Source organism: Ischnura elegans, chromosome 5 (assembly GCF_921293095.1).
Source record: "Ischnura elegans chromosome 5, ioIscEleg1.1, whole genome shotgun sequence".
Taxonomy (NCBI): domain Eukaryota; kingdom Metazoa; phylum Arthropoda; class Insecta; order Odonata; family Coenagrionidae; genus Ischnura; species Ischnura elegans.
The window spans coordinates 117,239,724-117,258,018 of NC_060250.1; the positions used below are offsets into that span (position 1 = coordinate 117,239,724).

The 18,295-nt window shown below is 37.5% G+C and overlaps 1 protein-coding gene across 3 annotated transcripts in view; it reads left to right on the forward strand.

Moving 5' to 3' along the window:
• Nucleotides 1-590: 590 nt before the first annotated feature.
• The window catches only part of LOC124159451 (beta-glucuronidase-like), a 42,291-nt gene continuing 24,586 nt past the window's right edge, over nt 591-18,295 (forward strand). The window contains exons 1-6 of one of the 3 annotated variants that reach the window (XM_046535269.1): nt 591-858; nt 6,896-7,155; nt 11,015-11,203; nt 11,843-12,024; nt 14,092-14,133; nt 16,831-16,973. In XM_046535269.1, coding sequence (XP_046391225.1) covers nt 6,919-7,155; nt 11,015-11,203; nt 11,843-12,024; nt 14,092-14,133; nt 16,831-16,973 — 793 coding nt within the window. In that variant the 5' untranslated portion in view covers nt 591-858; nt 6,896-6,918. The remainder of the gene's footprint in view (nt 859-6,895; nt 7,156-11,014; nt 11,204-11,842; nt 12,025-14,091; nt 14,134-16,830; nt 16,974-18,295) is intronic. The other 2 variants (XM_046535268.1, XM_046535270.1) reach the window with 2 other exon arrangements.

Genomic DNA, 18,295 nt, shown 5'->3' on the forward strand with positions numbered 1-18,295 from the left:
TGACATCTCCCACTTGCAGTCGCTATCATGCGCTAACCCTCAGCACTTCAAGGACAATTTAATCGCAAGTGCAAATATTGAAACAGTATGATTTTTACCATAGAATACTCTTGCAAAGGTGTCATCAGCGGCAGCTGTTATTTCTCATGGCGAAAGAGAAGATACTTAAGAAAAGACCGTTCTAGATTTAGATGATAAAGTAGCAGAAAAAGAGGATTTGCAGGTATTTTCTATGATTTTTAAGCTTTTTTAACACCTATGAGCCGCGGGGTATTTGGAGAGCCAACATGCCCTCGTTAATCAACCCGCAAGTGGATATCACCATCGTAAAAACGGCTACGCCTAACGGAACGATGCACCGGAACTCCGAAAGCGGGCGGGAAGGAAACAAAACAATCGCGACACGACCCGCTGCGAGATTGTTGTCGCCATGGCGCGAAATGTTTCCACACGACGACGTGTGTTACGTGTGCGTGCGTGTGTGTGACAAACTTGGAAGCACGCATGCGCAGACGGGCTTAAAGTGCGTGTGAGTCTTCCTTTTGTCTTCGAACCGAACCAGTCCGCTGACGGTGGGGCCAGCTCTTATAAAAGCAAAAAGGATGACAAATTGGAGAGGAGTCTTCTCTTCTCCTGGCCGGCAAAGCGGACGCTTTTAAAAAAGAAAAAAGAGGGCCTCAAGTTTCATTCATCAGTGTTTGGTACTTGGAAGGCGAGCCGTGTGGAACCCTCCTAAGGCACTGGAGGGGAGACAGATTGAGTTCTTCTCGCCGTTGCATTCATCGCCAATCGACGCTGGGCGGAGGAAGGGCATTGCCTTGCCGGGACTTTCCGACAGCTAGCCTGAGAGGCAAAAAGGTACGTGCTGTGCCCCGCCCCAAAAACGGAACTCCTAAGGACAGTGCGAGCATCTAATTTCTTGATTTCAGAAATAACTGAGGAATATCCGGCGGAAAAACCGTCACGGAGTCAAAAAAAATGGACATAGCCTCCTCAGTCCCGGGACATATTGCATATTTCTTGTTAATTAGATGTTAGCAAACCACATTAGCGATTTCTGTGAATCATATTTCTGTATGGTGCCGTCAATAGTCAGGAAGCTATTAACTAGTAGAAATAACGACATTTCACCTTACCAAGCATCCTCTGATCAGCATCTCAGCGCTCTATCAGGCCAACACTACCGTTGACAGATAAAATTAACCGTTGTAATTCAGGCAGTAAATTTATACAGGCATACCCTTTTTGAAAAATTCAAACGTCGATGTATTGATTACATTACGTCAGAACCGACGAGGAAAGTGCGCGAAAAATTCACGGATGAACCTTCATTCACCTTGACCCAGACTCGAACCACGATCTCGTGATAAAGTTCTCGACAGGATCAGGGGACCCTGGATCCATTCCAGGCCAAAGTGAACGATTTTTCTTCCTTAGAAATTTGGCCCTCTATCGGATTTTTTCCAGTATGATAACTGAACGGTATAGCAATAATTACCCGTAAGCCTATAAAAAACTGATTTCTCATTCTGTGTTTCAATTAAAAGAAAGGTTTAATGCGAGATGAGAATCGAGCCCACCCCTAATTAAGTCATTTTAATTCAATAGAGGTAAAAACATTGAGGTAGCATGGCCATTTTCAGTTCCACTGGGGATTTTCTTGTATTTTTCTCCGAAACTGCTAACACTAGGTGCATCTAAGATACGAGTTTTTCTGTCAAGATCCTCAGATCAGCATCTCAGCGCTCTATCTCGTATTAGGCCAACACCACCGTTGACAGATAAAATTAGCCACTGTAACGCAGGCAGTAAATTTATGCAGGCATTCCCTTTTTGTCGGCTCTAAAGTAAATAATTTTGAAACGAACTCAGGCCTAGAACATTGGCTCACCAATCACTCCGAGCTCTGAGGGTAACACCAGACTAAAGGGACGATAATTGAATCAGGGTCATAATGATTTCGCTGACACTCACCCTTCGGTCCCCTTTCTCAGATTTAACTGTTAACTCTTGCTGCAATACCCCGCCCACTGCTGTTCTTGGAGAGTGCAGCGCAGCCTTGTTGCAGCGGGGTAACGTCCTCGCAAGACAACCCTGAGGTCACGCTTTCTTATCCCGCATGATTGGAATTTTCAGCTCCAAGGGCATAGGTTTGTCCATGAGTGTGTTGCAAGACAGGATCGATTTACCCTAAACAGAGTAAGGTAATGTGTTTCAATGAAGACTAAAATACTATTCAGCATAGGCTTGATATAAGTTATTGCAATATTTTCACTTAATTTATTGCCGTGCTACGCGTTTCGCTGCTACACCAACATTTTCAAGTGCATCGTGTTCAGCCAAGTTCGAAGAACAGTAGTCTCATGGGCGGCGTACCCCGCGAGGGGCAGAAGGGGGCAGCCCCTAGAAGCAAAAATCGCAAATGCCTTTAAGGAAAATAACATTTTTTCAAGCAAATAATTTTAAAAACTAATAAAGAGCTGTTAAAGTTTCCTTAAAATACTGATTTCATTCACCTTTCCCATGCTTAAATCTTACCCACAACTTGAATAACCATGGCTTGCCCCCCTAGTTGTCATCCTGGGTACGCCCTTGAGTAGTTTCGTAGTACTATTTTCGTAACATAACAATTCGATGCAAGTAGCTAAGAAAATGTTGTTGTGACAACGAAACTCGTCGTGCAAAAATAAATTCGGTGGGAATTTTGTAATTCTTATCTAACTAATATCAATAGCTTCCACAACACCGTGCCTCGTGTTATACAAGACATATACTCCATGGTGTGAAGCATAACTTTGTGACACTCTACTTCAATGAGCTGAAAATATAAAAACTTAGTGCCGTGTGAAATATTTTAATGATACCATTTCACGTTCAAATTGCAATATAGCCAGTATCTGGTTCTCGATAATTTCTGCTGAGCAGATAAAACCAGCGTTGGTATGATTAAAACCTCTGAAATATCGCAAAGTTTATTATTCTCATTCCATCATTGTTATCCATTTTATTAATTTAAGTATTACATTCTAAGTGATGGCCGGTAGTTTTGCATTAACGAGTAATCAAAGTTCGGTGATTGGGAGTTGGTGAGGACAGGCCTTGGACTCTTTCAAAAGAAGGAAGCGTTTTTACCTTCCCAACGAATACTCCAATCCACGATAACGATGTAGGCTCTGCTCACAAAATGCCTTCTCATAATACTAGATAATGGGGCCAGGAACGAGAAGGAATACTTCTGACGATGTAAGAAAATAATCGAATGATGGTCATAAGCATGAGTAAACCTTCACCCTGTCATAATGGAAATTCCAAAATTACGAATGGTGATAGAAGATGAGCATTGCAATGCAAATTAACATCAATCGAGTTTTAACGAAAATAAAATGTGTTCAGGTCTATTACAAATCGATGTATGGAAAACTTTTACGGCCACACTTTGAAGAAGCGAATTATATAATTAGGTTGATTACACGAGTTTGCTTATTGGCAACGAGAATCAACCATTTAAAAAATGTAACAGCATCAGATAAAATTTGCTACGCACCTATGCTTGGTATAACCTTTGATATGCCTCCTCCATGGCATGCTTAATAATTTTATGTGTTTTTATATTTTGTATCCAAATCCTCACCATTTCAAAAATGGCTAATACCATTCCAATACTATGGCTAGTGGTGATACAAGGAGAGAATTGCAATGCATCTAATCATCAACAAAATTTTTCACGAGCCGTAAATCAAAATTCAAAATCCATTATTCTATACTTCTTGCCACCATCGGCTGAATGCATATTTGTGATCATTTTTAACGTGCCGCAAAATATGAGGCATTTTGAAAGCAAATAATTTGATTCACCAAAACGTTTCGGTGGCAAAAAAAAAAGTTCTCAATTCGTGCTCCATTATTAAGTAAAGTCGATAGTATTCAATACAATGAGAACAATAGGTTTCCACGAGTTAAAATACGATTATCTCTGTATACAATTATTTAGGCTTTTCGCAGTCAATCGATAGCAGATCGGAATCAATACCTCTTGTTGCTTATCAGGAACAAAGTGCGTGTGTTTACAACTTGGATACAACAAAAGAGATTTATTACCTGATTCAACGACAAGTCCACGACCTCATTCAATTTTTAAACCCTTCCGGATTAAGCTGAGGCGGATTAAGATAATTTTAAAAGATCAGATAAATTATACGTTGCTTTTATCACTTCTACTTATAGCCACGAACACTCTTGCTTCATTGAAGCAGAAATAACTGTTACCAAGTGGATCGCGATTTCAACGTGGTACTATACCATGATCACTGGCCAATGTACTATAAATTATTTCATATTACCGGTATTATTTACCTTTTTGAGGTAAATAAAACTTTCTGAATGTGTTATGAGTTCCGAACTATGAAAAATATTTAGTTTTGCCTCTTGGTGGAGACGTTACTACTTAAAGAGAAAGACATATCGCACATAAAAGCATTCGTCTTGGTTTTAAGAACGCAAAGTTACTTTTTCAGTAGAGCATTACGATTTGCTCCTTTGATTGTTTTAGAAATGGAATGAAAAATAAATTTCATTGAACATATCATTTTATTTCATATGCAGTGGCATAGATTTAAGATCGCTTGGCTTATTCGATGGAGAGAACTGTGTTCAAACCCAGGTTAAATCTACGGAAATTCCGCGCGGAAATTCAGTAAAATTCCTCCTCGCGGTACATTCATGCGACTCGCTAAACGTGTGAAATTCTCATTTTTATTTCTTTACTTGAGTGAGTTCAATCCCTGCTGATAATTGTAGCAGCACTAAAAATATCAGCTAAATTGGGAAGTCATTAATATAAGCTAGGGACGTCCATGAGGGTATGAAAGTTGCACAGCATGCTATTTAATGTTCTTTTTGTGACGGGTTTGCAAAACACTATTCGGTGGAATTAAAAAATAATAATATCATAGTGATTTTAAAAAAATATCAGCATAAATGAACGAGAAGCGCAACGAGAAATACGGATGAAATGAGTTTTTGGAGGAGGGTGTGTTTTTCATTTTGATGGTTTAAGTAGCAGAAGTTTACGGATAAGAAAGAGTAAATTCTTGTCTACCTCCATATCTTGCTCTTCTTCCCTTCGTAAGTCATGGATTGATCACAATGATGTTATCTTTATCCCTAATTTCGTGTATACAGCTCATCCATCATCATTACTTAAACTCATAAACTTTGAAATGAAAATCAGTAATCGATTCGATAAAGACCATCACTAAATCCATAGAGCTCAAAATTGATATATCGGTTTGAGTCCGACGATAATAATTTTATCTTTGCCTCTATACTTCCCCTTGCCAAGGTATTCCTATAGCTTTCCATTAGTTTTGAACTACGATTCTTCGGTTCATAATTGCCTCATTGAAGACTTGAATGTCCTATACAATTATTCTCGAGCAAAACTTTCATAAAAAAATCTTTCAGAAAATAGGAGACTTGGTCAGAGTTAGCGTAATTGCACATGTCACGAAACTTCATCTGCTACTAGTAAAGGATATCAGAAATTTTCTCATAGGCTTTCTCTTTTTTTATTAAAGAGATTTTTAGTTTCTCACTTAAGCCCTCTTAAAATCCTTATTTGTGAGCATGTAACAATTTACTTTTCTGACGATAACGATAGTAATTGACGATACCTAAGATTACATTTCCACTCATCTCCACATATTTTCCTTATTTCAATCCGCCGCCTGCTTCTCGAGATCTTTGCGGGAAAATATGACCCTTTCACAGACGTGCTTATGACGTCACGCGTCGCTGCCTATCGGGTCTATATTTCTTAGCGATACTGCGATAGTGACTCCTCATTCATTGCTATTTACTCTCTTGTTAGAGATTCCTACCCTAAACGAGCGGTTATCCCATCAAGTGTCAATGACCCGAAACTCTAATAACCTTCTCAGCTTATAAAAATTGGGCGGTATCTTTTGTGTTTTTTTTTTAATTAAGAGAGAATGGCTGAATAATGAAGATTTTGCTAACGTCGTAGCTTATCCTTGTATCTACCGCAATCTCACCGAAAAATAATTCCCAATAAGTCGATGTAGGCCTCTGCTGATGTGATCCGCCACACAATGGGCTGAAATCGAAAAAAGCTGGAAAAAACCCCAAAATCGATTTTGTTTGTGTGCGAAAATTGAAACTTTGCACAAATGTTGTCAATAAATTAGTGTTTTTTGACGCAAACCGTTTTTCATAGGTAAATATTTTTTAAACAAATTACTTGACCTCAAAGTTGAACAAATTTCGCAAAAATTGCCCTCATTGAATTTTCTTCGAAATTCAGCATGTTAAAACTAATGCCACACCTTCTGTATTAATTCAATAGGAACAAAAATATACAATATTATTATGCGGTTTATTATTGTTAATTACTGGCAACTTTCACGACTCAGTTGCATTATTTGTGGCCGATACGATACAAAATGGCGGACCCTGTTTTTCGTCGAAATTTCGTGCGCGCGCCGTTTCGTTTTGACCACCGATTCCAAAAAATCCACTCTTAGGAAAATAAGCAAAATAATTAACTAGTTAATATTAATATCTTTAAAGATTGAAAAGTTAAACCTCAAATCTTCTAAAAATTAAATATGGCATTAAAAGTAAGTAATGAAATGAATAATGATTTTATAAATAAATATTTTACTTTGATTACAATATATATAAAAAATTTATTAATAATTTTATTAATTATTTATATATTAATAATATATTTTGATTGCTAATTCTTAGTCTCTTTTGGTACTAAATGGCTTTATGTCGATCAGGCACGTCCGTGCTGATATAAGAGTGTACGTTTAAAGGCGGTGAATGAATCATGTGACAGCATACATACTGTTATTTCTTTTTCAAATTTCAGAGACGTACACGTTTCGGCCTAAGATGATTTCCAAATCGGAGAGAAGGCACGTCCTCTTGGCGGCGGCGTTCGTCTTGTTAGCGCTTCCGGCTATCCGCGGAGACGAGCCCCTTCCCGGCATGCTTTATCCGAAAGAGAGCGAGTTCCGCGAGGTCAAGTCACTGGACGGCATGTGGAGGTTCCGAACGGCGCCCGTCGGCGAGCTCACCAGAGGCTACGAGGGTCGCTGGCTAGACGGGAAAAGAGGCTTAGGCGACGTGGTAAGCCCTTATGGAAATGCACGCTGAGAGAGGGGACCTCCAAGGTGTCATGATTACCTGTCTAGAGCGCTGCCTCGTAAGAGGACGGATGATTCCCGCTAGACCGGTTGGATTTCTTTTTTTTTTCTTTTTTTAAATTTATTGGTTTTTATTGTTTTCCCAACAACATAATTACCGGAAAAACACAGAAATTCTTTTTTTTTCATGACGTAAAAAATAGGCTCTTCTTCACTCGGAGAACAATGTGGTGCTGATAAGATTTTTTAAGAATATTCTTACAGCCCAGAGTACAAGAATATAAGTAAGGAAACAATTCATGAGATGCTACAAATGGAGTATATTTCCCTATGGAAGCGAGTCTTGAACGTTGGTAGCAGCAGAGAAGTCAAGAGTAGAAGCATTTGAAATGTGGTGCTACTGAAGAATGATGAAGAAAAAATGGATTGATCGTGTGAGTAACGAGGAAGTGCTAAGAAGAGTGGGAGAAAAGAGAAGCCTCCTAAAAACCTTAAGCAGAAGACGGGAGAACTTAGTTTGACCACATTTTGAGGCACGATGGCCTGAGGAAAACTATCATTGAGGGATTAGTGGAAGGGAAGAAGGTCAAGGGACGGCCCCGAATGAGTTATATAGGACAGGTTATGAAGGATGTAAAAGAGAATAAATATGTCGCTATGAAGAGATTAGCGGATAGGAGAGAGAAATGGAGAGCTGCGTAGGATTATTGACTTATGAAGATGAAGATGATATGTTCAAATAAATACTAGTAATTTTCCATGATTATTAAATTCATTACGACCAAGGTTTCAAAGTCGCGACATCATCTTCAAAGTTCCATCCTGTTGAAATAAATAATTGTAATCTTACACGATTATAACATATAATGCGACCTAAGTTTCAACGTTATTACATAAATTAAATCGAAACTTGGGGCACGTTTAAAAATTTTTATAAATTTTATGATCGCGGAAAATTGCAAGTATATATTTCAATATGGATAAATTCAACTCCATCACGCTTGAAACTTCTAACTTTATTTATTAGAAATGAGTGTGGAGTGTAGACTTTAAGATTAAATAAATACAATTGATGAAAAGCTTATTATTTCATTTTTAGGGCACTTTATACTGTTTTTGAAAAGATGTGTTTTTTATATTTTTAATTCAATTTTTTTCAATACGTAGTATGCTCAGTTTACGATTGGAGTCAGCTTGAAATTTAAACTCGAGTTGATTACATGGGTTCTTATCGATGGGTTTACAATTGCGTGAAACCGTTCACCGCCAACTTCAACCGTAAACTTCAAAGGTAACCCAAGTTGAACGCAGACGTTGTCGGTTGACGATTTCACGCTTTGGACGGGAACATAGGTAAAAGAACGACTTGTATAAGAGATATTGATTGAGCGAATGAATACGAAAAGGAAATACCGTTAATTGAAAAGTAATAAAATACCAAGAAAACGTAAGCTGATCAGAAAATATAGTGGAAATCAGCTTTAAAACGATCTAGTGTTTGATGGGCTAATTTTGGTGACGATGAAGAAGCAATGACTACAAATGTACTATTGATGGAACAATTCTAAACCAAAAATATATTTCAATGATATACGTGACTGGATGAATTCGATTATTTGGGAAGCAAGATAACTAGTGACGGGAGAAGTAAGAAAGAAATTATCAGCAGAATAGCCCAGGCGAAGAGAGCATTCCACCAAAAGAGAGACCTGCTTACAGCGGGAAACTTAAATATGGAAGTAAAGAAACATTTTATAAGAACCTACATTTGGAGTATGCTCCTATACGGAAGTGAGGCATGGGCAATGACCGCAGCGGAGAAAGCAAGGATAGAGGCCTTCGAAATGTGGTGCTACAGAAGAATGATGAAAATCAAATGGATCGACCGAGTTAGTAACGAGGAAGTCTTAAGAAGGGTAGGAGAGAAGAGAAGCCTCATGAAAACCTTAACAAGAAGACGGAACAACCTTATAGGCCACATCTTGAGACATGATGGCCCGATGAAGACAATCGTCGAAGGACAAGTGGAGGGCAAGAACGGAAAAGGAAGACCTCGAACAAAATAGTATAACAAGTGAAGAAGGATGTGAAAGAGAAGAAATACGTAGGTGTGAAAAGATTAGCTGATAGGAGAATCGAGCGGATAGCTACGTCAAACCAATCCTAGGATTGTTGGCGAGTGATGATGATGACCTGACGAAGAGGGAATATCCTTGAAATCACATACCTCGAAGAAAATTCCACGAAAAAGTTTTCCTTTCCATGTGGTAAGAACGAGCTTATGTCATTGAACCTGCGCGTCACTTGTTTTTATCGTTTTTATTTGGAAAGTGATAAGACTCCGGTTACCGGCCGTCGACGGATGTTTAGAGGGAGGAATACCCCATGGGGTTGGGGATGAGCACGGAAACAACGCTTATCCCGGACGAACCTTATAAGTGGAAGCACGAGCAGAATAATAGACCATTATATGCGGAAAACTAAAGTAATCTATGTATGAAAGAGGAGGCAAAGTATTTCCTCTCAGGTACCTTTTTAAGTAGTCATGATGTTACTGATGAGTGGCCTAATGAATAGGTCCAATCCTTTAATTTTTCCTAAATAACAAAAAAAATCGGAATCATTCATTCATAGGATTAAGAAAAAATGGAGACGAAGGTAACCAACTACGGAAATAAAGTTATACAATCAAGTATGACATGTACGGCAATACCGTGGTTTGTATTTTAAGTATCATAAACTCATTGTGTCTTTTTTGAATTCTCTGCACGAAGTGTTGCTCGTTTCCATCGCTGCAACATCACGTTATATGCAGACCTGTGTCTTAAAAATAGGCAGTGAAACAACTTTGATCCCGGTTTTTATTTTTTTTAGAGAATCCATAATAGGTGGGATAGAACAATTTAATAAATTCTCACAGTTTTGGGATAAATGTTACGTATTTTTTCTAGTATGGTGACCTAAATTAAAAAGCATTCTCTAAGATGATTCGCGGTAAGATAAATATTTTCTATAAAACATATATTTACTCAGAGCTGGATTTCGCTCAAATTTAATGCACAAAATGCGCTTATGCTAGTCGAAGCTTAACAGTATGTGAAGTAACGATACCTTTGTGAGTTGTTATTGCTATGCTATCTTTCGTCATTTGCCACCACTTAGAACTGAAATAGATTAGCGAAAGATAGCAGGAAGTATGCATAAGTAAACTAAAAATATCAGAAATGAAGAGTGATGTAAGTACATACTATGTAATTAGACCAATGCAACTACATATTTTTAGCGGTATCTCTGCGATCAATCGGGAGGTATGAAAAATATTGGATATCGATATTTTATCTACACATTTATTACATATTTGAATTTTATTAATTTTGTTTCTGTTAGTAATCCCCGCATTCCAACTAAAAAGACATTCACTTTTAGGAAAGCCGGTTATCAGCTATGACAACATTACTGCCAGATTTACTAACAAGTAAAAATCTCAAAGGAGAAGCATTTACTCCCTCATATTCATAATTTTACTACTTCATAAATAGTTATTTACCCGATAACCTAAACGTGCAACACAAGTTAATAAAAGAATTTTGAAAATACTTTTTTTCCATTCCTGCGAGTTCCTTAATACTAGTTAGGCGACTATGGCTGAATTTTTTACAATTTGTTTAACTCCTTTCAAATTCTAGCGCATGTAAAATTAGCATCTTAGCAATTAATTAGCAGTTAATTGCAGGATATCAATTATCCTCCTATTTATAGGTCTTTTTGCTATAATTCCTGCGGAGATGACTATAAGAACTTAATCAACTCTCATATGAAATACATTCGTACTTATATTTCAGCCTGGAGTGGGTCCAATCATAGACATGCCAGTTCCCTCCAGCTTCAACGACATCACCACCAATGCCACGCTCAGAGACTACAACGGCTGGGCCTGGTACGACTTGGCATGGTTTTACGTCCCCGCATCATGGTCCAGAGACACCAGAGTAGTTCTGCGCTTTGGCAGTGCCCACTACTATGCGAAAGTGGTATGTTTTCAATTACAATATATCTTACTATTGCATATAATATTGGCCAAACAGGCTGTCATGAGAGACTAATAATAAAACGTCCGTGTTGAATATTTATTGAGGTTTCTACAGATTGAACAAATTACCTTTAATCATTTGATTAGTAGCATTTCGCTAATATATATACTCTAAAAACCTAAAATGCCTTCTTGAGCAATTTAAAGTGCTAAGAGAAGTACAGAATTTTGGCATTATTATATTTAAAATTTGAAATCTCAGAAGCCAGATGAAGTTTCTGCACGTATTTTCCAAGAAGATAGCGCATTGTGGCGCCAGAAACTGCACTATACACCAGCTTGATTTCTCAAAACCTGTGACTTAAATACCTCCTAATCTTATCTTCATCATATTTGATGGTATAATTGGCTTTATGTGGAATACGTTCCATGAAAATGGTATTTATACTTACACTTAAAATATTACAGCATCACATGTATTCCTCGTTCTTCCATGTAATTTTTTTCTCATAGTTTGCCCAGAGGACTTGTTTTTCACAGTAACGTCGAGAGAGACAATTTAAAATTGATCCATCTCCTAAGAATTTTCTTCGGTCACTGTGATATGTTACTTACCCTTGGAATCATTTTGCGTTGTCAGTGGGTGAATGGTATCGAAGCAATGAGCCATATCGGAGGACATCTCCCGTTTGAAGCGGACGTGACGTCATTGCTGAACTACGGACCGGGAGGGCGTAACGAACTGACCGTGGCCATCAATAATACTTTGACTCCTCACACGATACCACAAGGAACGGTCACATTTCCCAAAGACCCAGACAGGTAACTTAGCAGTTTAACTGATCGAATATTAAAATTAAGGGGTAAGAAATTTAATTCGTGAGCTCCAGATGATATTCTTACCACAGGGAAAATTATGTATGAAAAAATAATTTTTCCTAATAAATTCCGCGTTTCATGTTTTTTAATACTGGCGCTGTTTCACGTAAGATCAATCACTATTTTTCCTTAAAGTTCTCCGATTTTCGCGGAATTTGGTAGAATGAACGTAGCCAAAAAATGTAAGGATGCATGTCAATGTTCAGGTTTCAACAATTAAAATTGAACGAGATATTCGTATTACAAAATCCATCCTTTTGCAAAAAATGACGAACTCCAGTGCGTACTAATATCTTTAATTATAATTCCAATAAAGTAAAAAAATCAGAGCTAATGCGTAGCTCATACAATGACCTGCCGAACGATGTGCGGATTAGGTATTTACTTTTGAAGGAATAACGCTTCACAATTATTCCCTGTAACTTTTAATCTAAAATATTTCAGAACAACTCATCTCAAGTATTACTTTAAAATATATGTTTTTATGCTGCATTTATCCTTTATTTATCTGCAAAATGCTATCCTGGTCCCGTAATACCTAAGGAGTGCAATATTATTAAGGATGGAATCGATTCAATAATTACTGGTCAACTTAACGTTACGATTAAGGTTATTTTCATGCATCTTACGTGGAATAACTCACTGGTTTTATGCATATTTCACCACTAATTGACGATTATTTTCCACATGCTTCTTTGGTCATCCAGTTAGCTTCAAGTTTCTTCCGTCAAGTCAAATGTAGTAGAAAAGCATAATGACTCCCGAAAAATACAGTCGACATCCGGGCCTTTATGGTAGCTGGGTTGAGATCTCGAGTGGATACTACCTATATTTCTTGGCGAGAGCTAATCACTAATAATACGTGTAAAGATATAACATGTGGTGTAGAGCATGCTGAGTAAAAATAATCACCAAAAACATCAAAACATCATTATCATTAAAAATGATCGATAATACCATTGACCTCTGCGGAGGATCGCAGGGTATCATGTAAATGTGCCAATCTAAAGGTCACGGGGTTGAAACCCGACCGGATTAGTTCTATTATTCCATGAGAGGTGCATATTCGTCTGATGTCTTACCAGATAGTATTACTTTAATCCATTACCTCGCTCATTATGACTAATGAGCGTGGATGTGCGAAGGCATATTTTCTCTTAAAAACTGCTTTTTAATCAGTGAATTCTGCACTATCTCAAATAAAATGAACTACCTAAATGTGGCCAATTATTTCCTACTATTCAAGCAAAAGTATCTGATTTATGTACATTGTACATGCATTTGGCCAAGGGCAACATGAGTAGCGACGGTTTTAAAACTATATTTAAGGAATGTTCTCCCCTAAAGAGATCCAAGTCTAGACCTTGTCAAGCGAGGCCTAGTGGTAATAAAATTTTCTCAGAGATATGAGCTGTGATACTTTTATTGGTAAAGTAAAACTTTTGCATCGTCTAATGGTAAAGGAAATAGCTAATGTTCCATTTTTAATTTGAAGCATATGTCAGATTGCTGTGACTTCTTGATGCCATATAACAGCTAGATATAAGCCATTCATTAAACTGGCATCGAAGAAACCAAATGAGGAAATTAGAAAATGGTAATATCAATATTTTTTGCATCAATATGTTGCAAATTTTTGTAACGTGATTCAAAATTTGCATAGAAAAATTGTCAATCAAGTCACAAAAACGAGCGAAATCGTCTAAAATGGGCGAAAAAAGAGAAGCGGCGGTATTATAACGGCCTCTATAATTAATATAGGTCATTATGAGTTGTAATTTGAATTTTTAGATTCTATGAATGGGAACTTCCTCGCCATATTTATTTTTAGTCTTGCATGGTATTATAAGATAACCTATTGGGACAGACCTACAAGATGGAGGGCCTATTGTAAAATAACATAGCTTATTAAGATTGGAATAATGCATGGTAGTGATTCTGATCTTAGCCATAAAGTTAGAAATGGTAAGGTGGAGGACGATAGTCGTAAAGATATCTCATTAATTACAGGAAGAAGAAGAAAAGAAGAAGAAAGCCGTACCCTTGGACAAGGTAGTTACTGTTGTTGCAGAAGACTGTCTGACATGCCTCTAAGTTCCTAAATCGATTTTGAAAAAACATATAAATTCATTTCGATCCGTCCATGCCCCTATGCCTGTTTACTAGTAATGCAAATCCAAACCCATTTTCTTTTCCTAGCATTTAGCTGTAGGTTAATTCTTTTTTGGCCCACCCTCCACAATATACTTCCAATATATAAAAAGTGGTGAAGATAAACTCGGCATTGAAGCCATAACGTATTTATAATAAATTCAGAACCATAGCTAAACGGAAAAAGGTACATCGTATTTAATCCCACCCTTACTTGATAGTTTTATTGCAGAATGAAAGGGACGAGTGGCTAGTGATACAGGCATTTATTGTTGAAAGAACACATAGGATGTCGTGATTTTTCTAAACATTTTCTAATAATTCGTACTAATTTAGCTATTAAAGGCATATGAGAACCCAAATAGCGCTTACTAGTCAAAAATAAAATTCTATTGCTGTAATGACCACCTACAATTACATAAACAATATTCAGACGTCTAGGCAACCATGAAGTATAGTTTTAGCCTACAAACCTATGACGTTATTAAAGCCTGAATCACACGATCATTTTTTTCGTCGCGAAAGTGATCACTATCGCGATTACTGCGCAAAATGATCGTCGGCGGCAATTGTTTTTCGCGATCGCGATCACGATGAGGATTCCCATCGCTATTTTTCATCACTCGTCCGGTCGCTTTTTCCGTCGCTAAAACCGTCACTAAAACCCCATATCAGCCAATCGGAACGCATTCTCCTATGGAGCGATTGCAGCGCAACGTTTGACAATTGTGGGAATGACATAAATAAACAAACACGCTATATAATTTCGTGATGTGGGTCCTATGACAACGAGCTGTGATATTGGAAATGATGCGAAAAGCGACGGCGGGAGTGACCGTGTGATTCAGAAAAATGATAAGAGCAATTGCTTTTCGCGACGGGAAAAGTGATCTCGATAGTGATTACTTTCGCGACGAAAAAAAATGATCGTGTGATTCAGGCTTAAGCTGATTAGACAGCCGCTACCTTATATGGCAGTGCTTAAAATTCACCCACTTTAAAACACGAATAACTTACCAGGTTGATTCTTTTTATGGAGGAATTTGGCGCAGAATGAAGTAAAAATAAAAATAATGACATATTTTCTAATAAAACATGAATGATGCCTGGCCCATGCTTTTTTATGACATGAATCTGAGCAGCCATTCGTGACATTTTTTGCTATCTACGCTATAAAGTTATAACCCACTTCTAAACTTTTACCTTGCCAAACCTCTTTACAACCGTGGCTTTCATCAATAGTTTTTAATGCCCCTCTTTTTCTCTCTCAAGATATTTTCACGGTCCCACGACCTAATCTTCGGTAGAGAGAAAAAAAATTAATCCTTCCGCGGGGAACGAACTTTGAAGCAGAAAAGATCAGCCGCTGCGCTGTTTAACATGTCAAGGTCAACAGCTTTGGCCGCTATACTCAAGGCTTCTTCGGATAGGCTGCACTTTTTCTCCTCGAGCGGAGAGCTATACGATCTTTACCTGCGATGCACCTTTTACATAATCGCAGGAAGTATAAGAATTTCCAGGAGATTTCAATGAGATGTTTCTCGTAGGAATTTTTTCGCCCAAATTTGTTTAGTTATATAATTAGGTCGATTATGCAAGTGTATTCATAGGTATCGGTCACCCCGCATCTACTCAAGAGACATACAGACATATATTTACAATGGGTTTAGTGTACTATGATAGTTCGTATATTTTTGCTGACAAAAATCGATATAAAAGAACAGCACCATAAAAATTTAGTTACGCACTGATTTGCCACTTGGTTTTACCTTAGATATTCCTCCTCTACAACATCTTAAATATTTGCTGGCGTTTGTACGTCATGTGTTAATTACATTCAATATTCAGTTATGAAAAGATATAATCTGATAGTTGTTTCCTTTCCGCTCTGCATTGGTTTCATACGAATCACTGAAACTAACAACTTGTCGGGTCAGGTCTCGCCATCCACGAGAATAAAATCTACCTTTTTTACTCCTCGATAACAACGCATTACAGTTTTTAAACCAAAAATTTATTCGTAAAAGAAGGTATTCAGCCAACAATATCCGCGTACTATTTAACAGCGTATGTAGTATCATACCTGTAGGCGAATAAGTACATAGTATAAAACATAGGGAAATGAAGAAGTCTAGAATGGATACCGTAAGTCCAGATAGAACTCATACCAGCGTTGGCCTGGGTAATAGTATTGCAATGGGCTATCTGATGGACAGTGTATTACTTAAGGATTTTAACGATAATCCCGTGCCTTTGGTGGTGCTACATCTTGGTCGCTCTAAAATCTGTACTCTGACCACTGCTATCATCCTTTACCTGTATCAATGACTCCTAGGTTCCGCTATAAATTTAGGGTAATTTACGCCTGCAGTCCAAGGGAAATGTTAGGTGATTTGCAATCTAGTTTCCATGTATCTTAAAATGGGATTGGATATGAAGGAAAAGCAATCCTTCTGATATCCTCATTTTTGTAAGTAAAATCTCTACCTAGCATGTGTTCTAAGAAGTAGCTTCCAGAATCAATATCTTTCTCAATGAGTTAAATATTCATTTTAGTCGCTATTAGTATTCTAAATTATAAAATATCTTCTTTTTCAGGTACCCCCCGGGATATGTCTCATACTCGAATACCTTCGATTTCTTCAATTATGCAGGGATTCACAGGCCAGTCATGCTTTACACTACCCCTCTCTCATACATTGAAGATATAAATGTCAATACAATACTTCAAGATGGTACAGGTAAGTAGGGGCAGTTGTTATGCTGAAACATTAAACCAGATACAAAAATTATGTTCGCAGAAATAACACTAACAAAGTCAATAAAATACAACCCAAAAAAGCAAAATGACGCAATAAAGGATAGGGATCGGCTTTTTTCGTTCTTTGCCGTCATCGGGATGCAAAAGTATAAATTTTAGCCAGACGTCCTCGAAGAACTTTTATCTAAGTATTTGATCAGAAATAACGTTATGGTTTTTGAATATATTACTTTAAGTAGGTATAGTATTAACTACTATCTTCAGTAAAAGCTCAACTTTTCTGATGTTGCGGCCATTTTACATGTCCTTAATATTGTTTAGGGACAAAATACAACCGTGAACTTCAATATAACCAGCGCAGTGAATAAAGGCATTGTAACGTAGTGGAAACGGTAAAATTCAAAAAGTTCCATTGGGAAGTACCCATGCATCGCCATCAAGTAATGGCAATCATCTCAGGGTTACGCTTATATCGAAACTTTGGATTCTGACGAGAGTTGGCTATTTCACATGTAAGGTATGGTTTCTCAACCTTAATAAAATGATTAAAAACTTAGACTTGCAAATTCGCTTAAGTACTCTAGATGAAAATGAACCCATTGGCTGTGTTTTATAATGTTTCATTTCGACTTGGCCTCTAATAAGCACATTCTCCGTTTCCTTCTAACACATTCCTTGTGTTATGTCGCACTAGTTGCACAATGATCTAAATAAGGTATTAAAAGTATGCTCTCTCTAATAGAAATTTGCGCGATTGTGCAAAAAACCATTGAAGGAGATAAATTAATCGGTGAGAGTACTTATAGCTCGTGTAATGATATCAATTAGATTGGAAGTGATGGCACTGATGCATACTAATATGTAAGGCAAGAGTCTTCAACCCCGCGGCCCCCGGACCGAATGCAGCCCACCGCCTAATTTCTTGCGGTCCTTAGAGGCTAATTAAAATATTTACAACCACAAAATTAAAACCAAATATCGACACACTCTTCAAAAATGAACAATATCAATAATCGCATTGATTGATTGAACTTTTTAACCAATGGAGATTATTGCATTTTGAAATTACGTGCTCTTCTTTATTTCATTGATGTGGTGTTAAAGTGACGTAGACTATTGTGGCCTTTTCGGATGATGTGGAATCGACTTGTGGCCCTTGCATTAAAAAAGGTTGAAAACCCATAATATAAGGAATGATACCCTGGTATGAGGCTCAGTTACATAGGTGTATTTAGGGAGTGGCACGGGGGCACGTGTCTCCCCCCAGACGCTTAAAGTATAAACAAAATTTTTAATATGGTT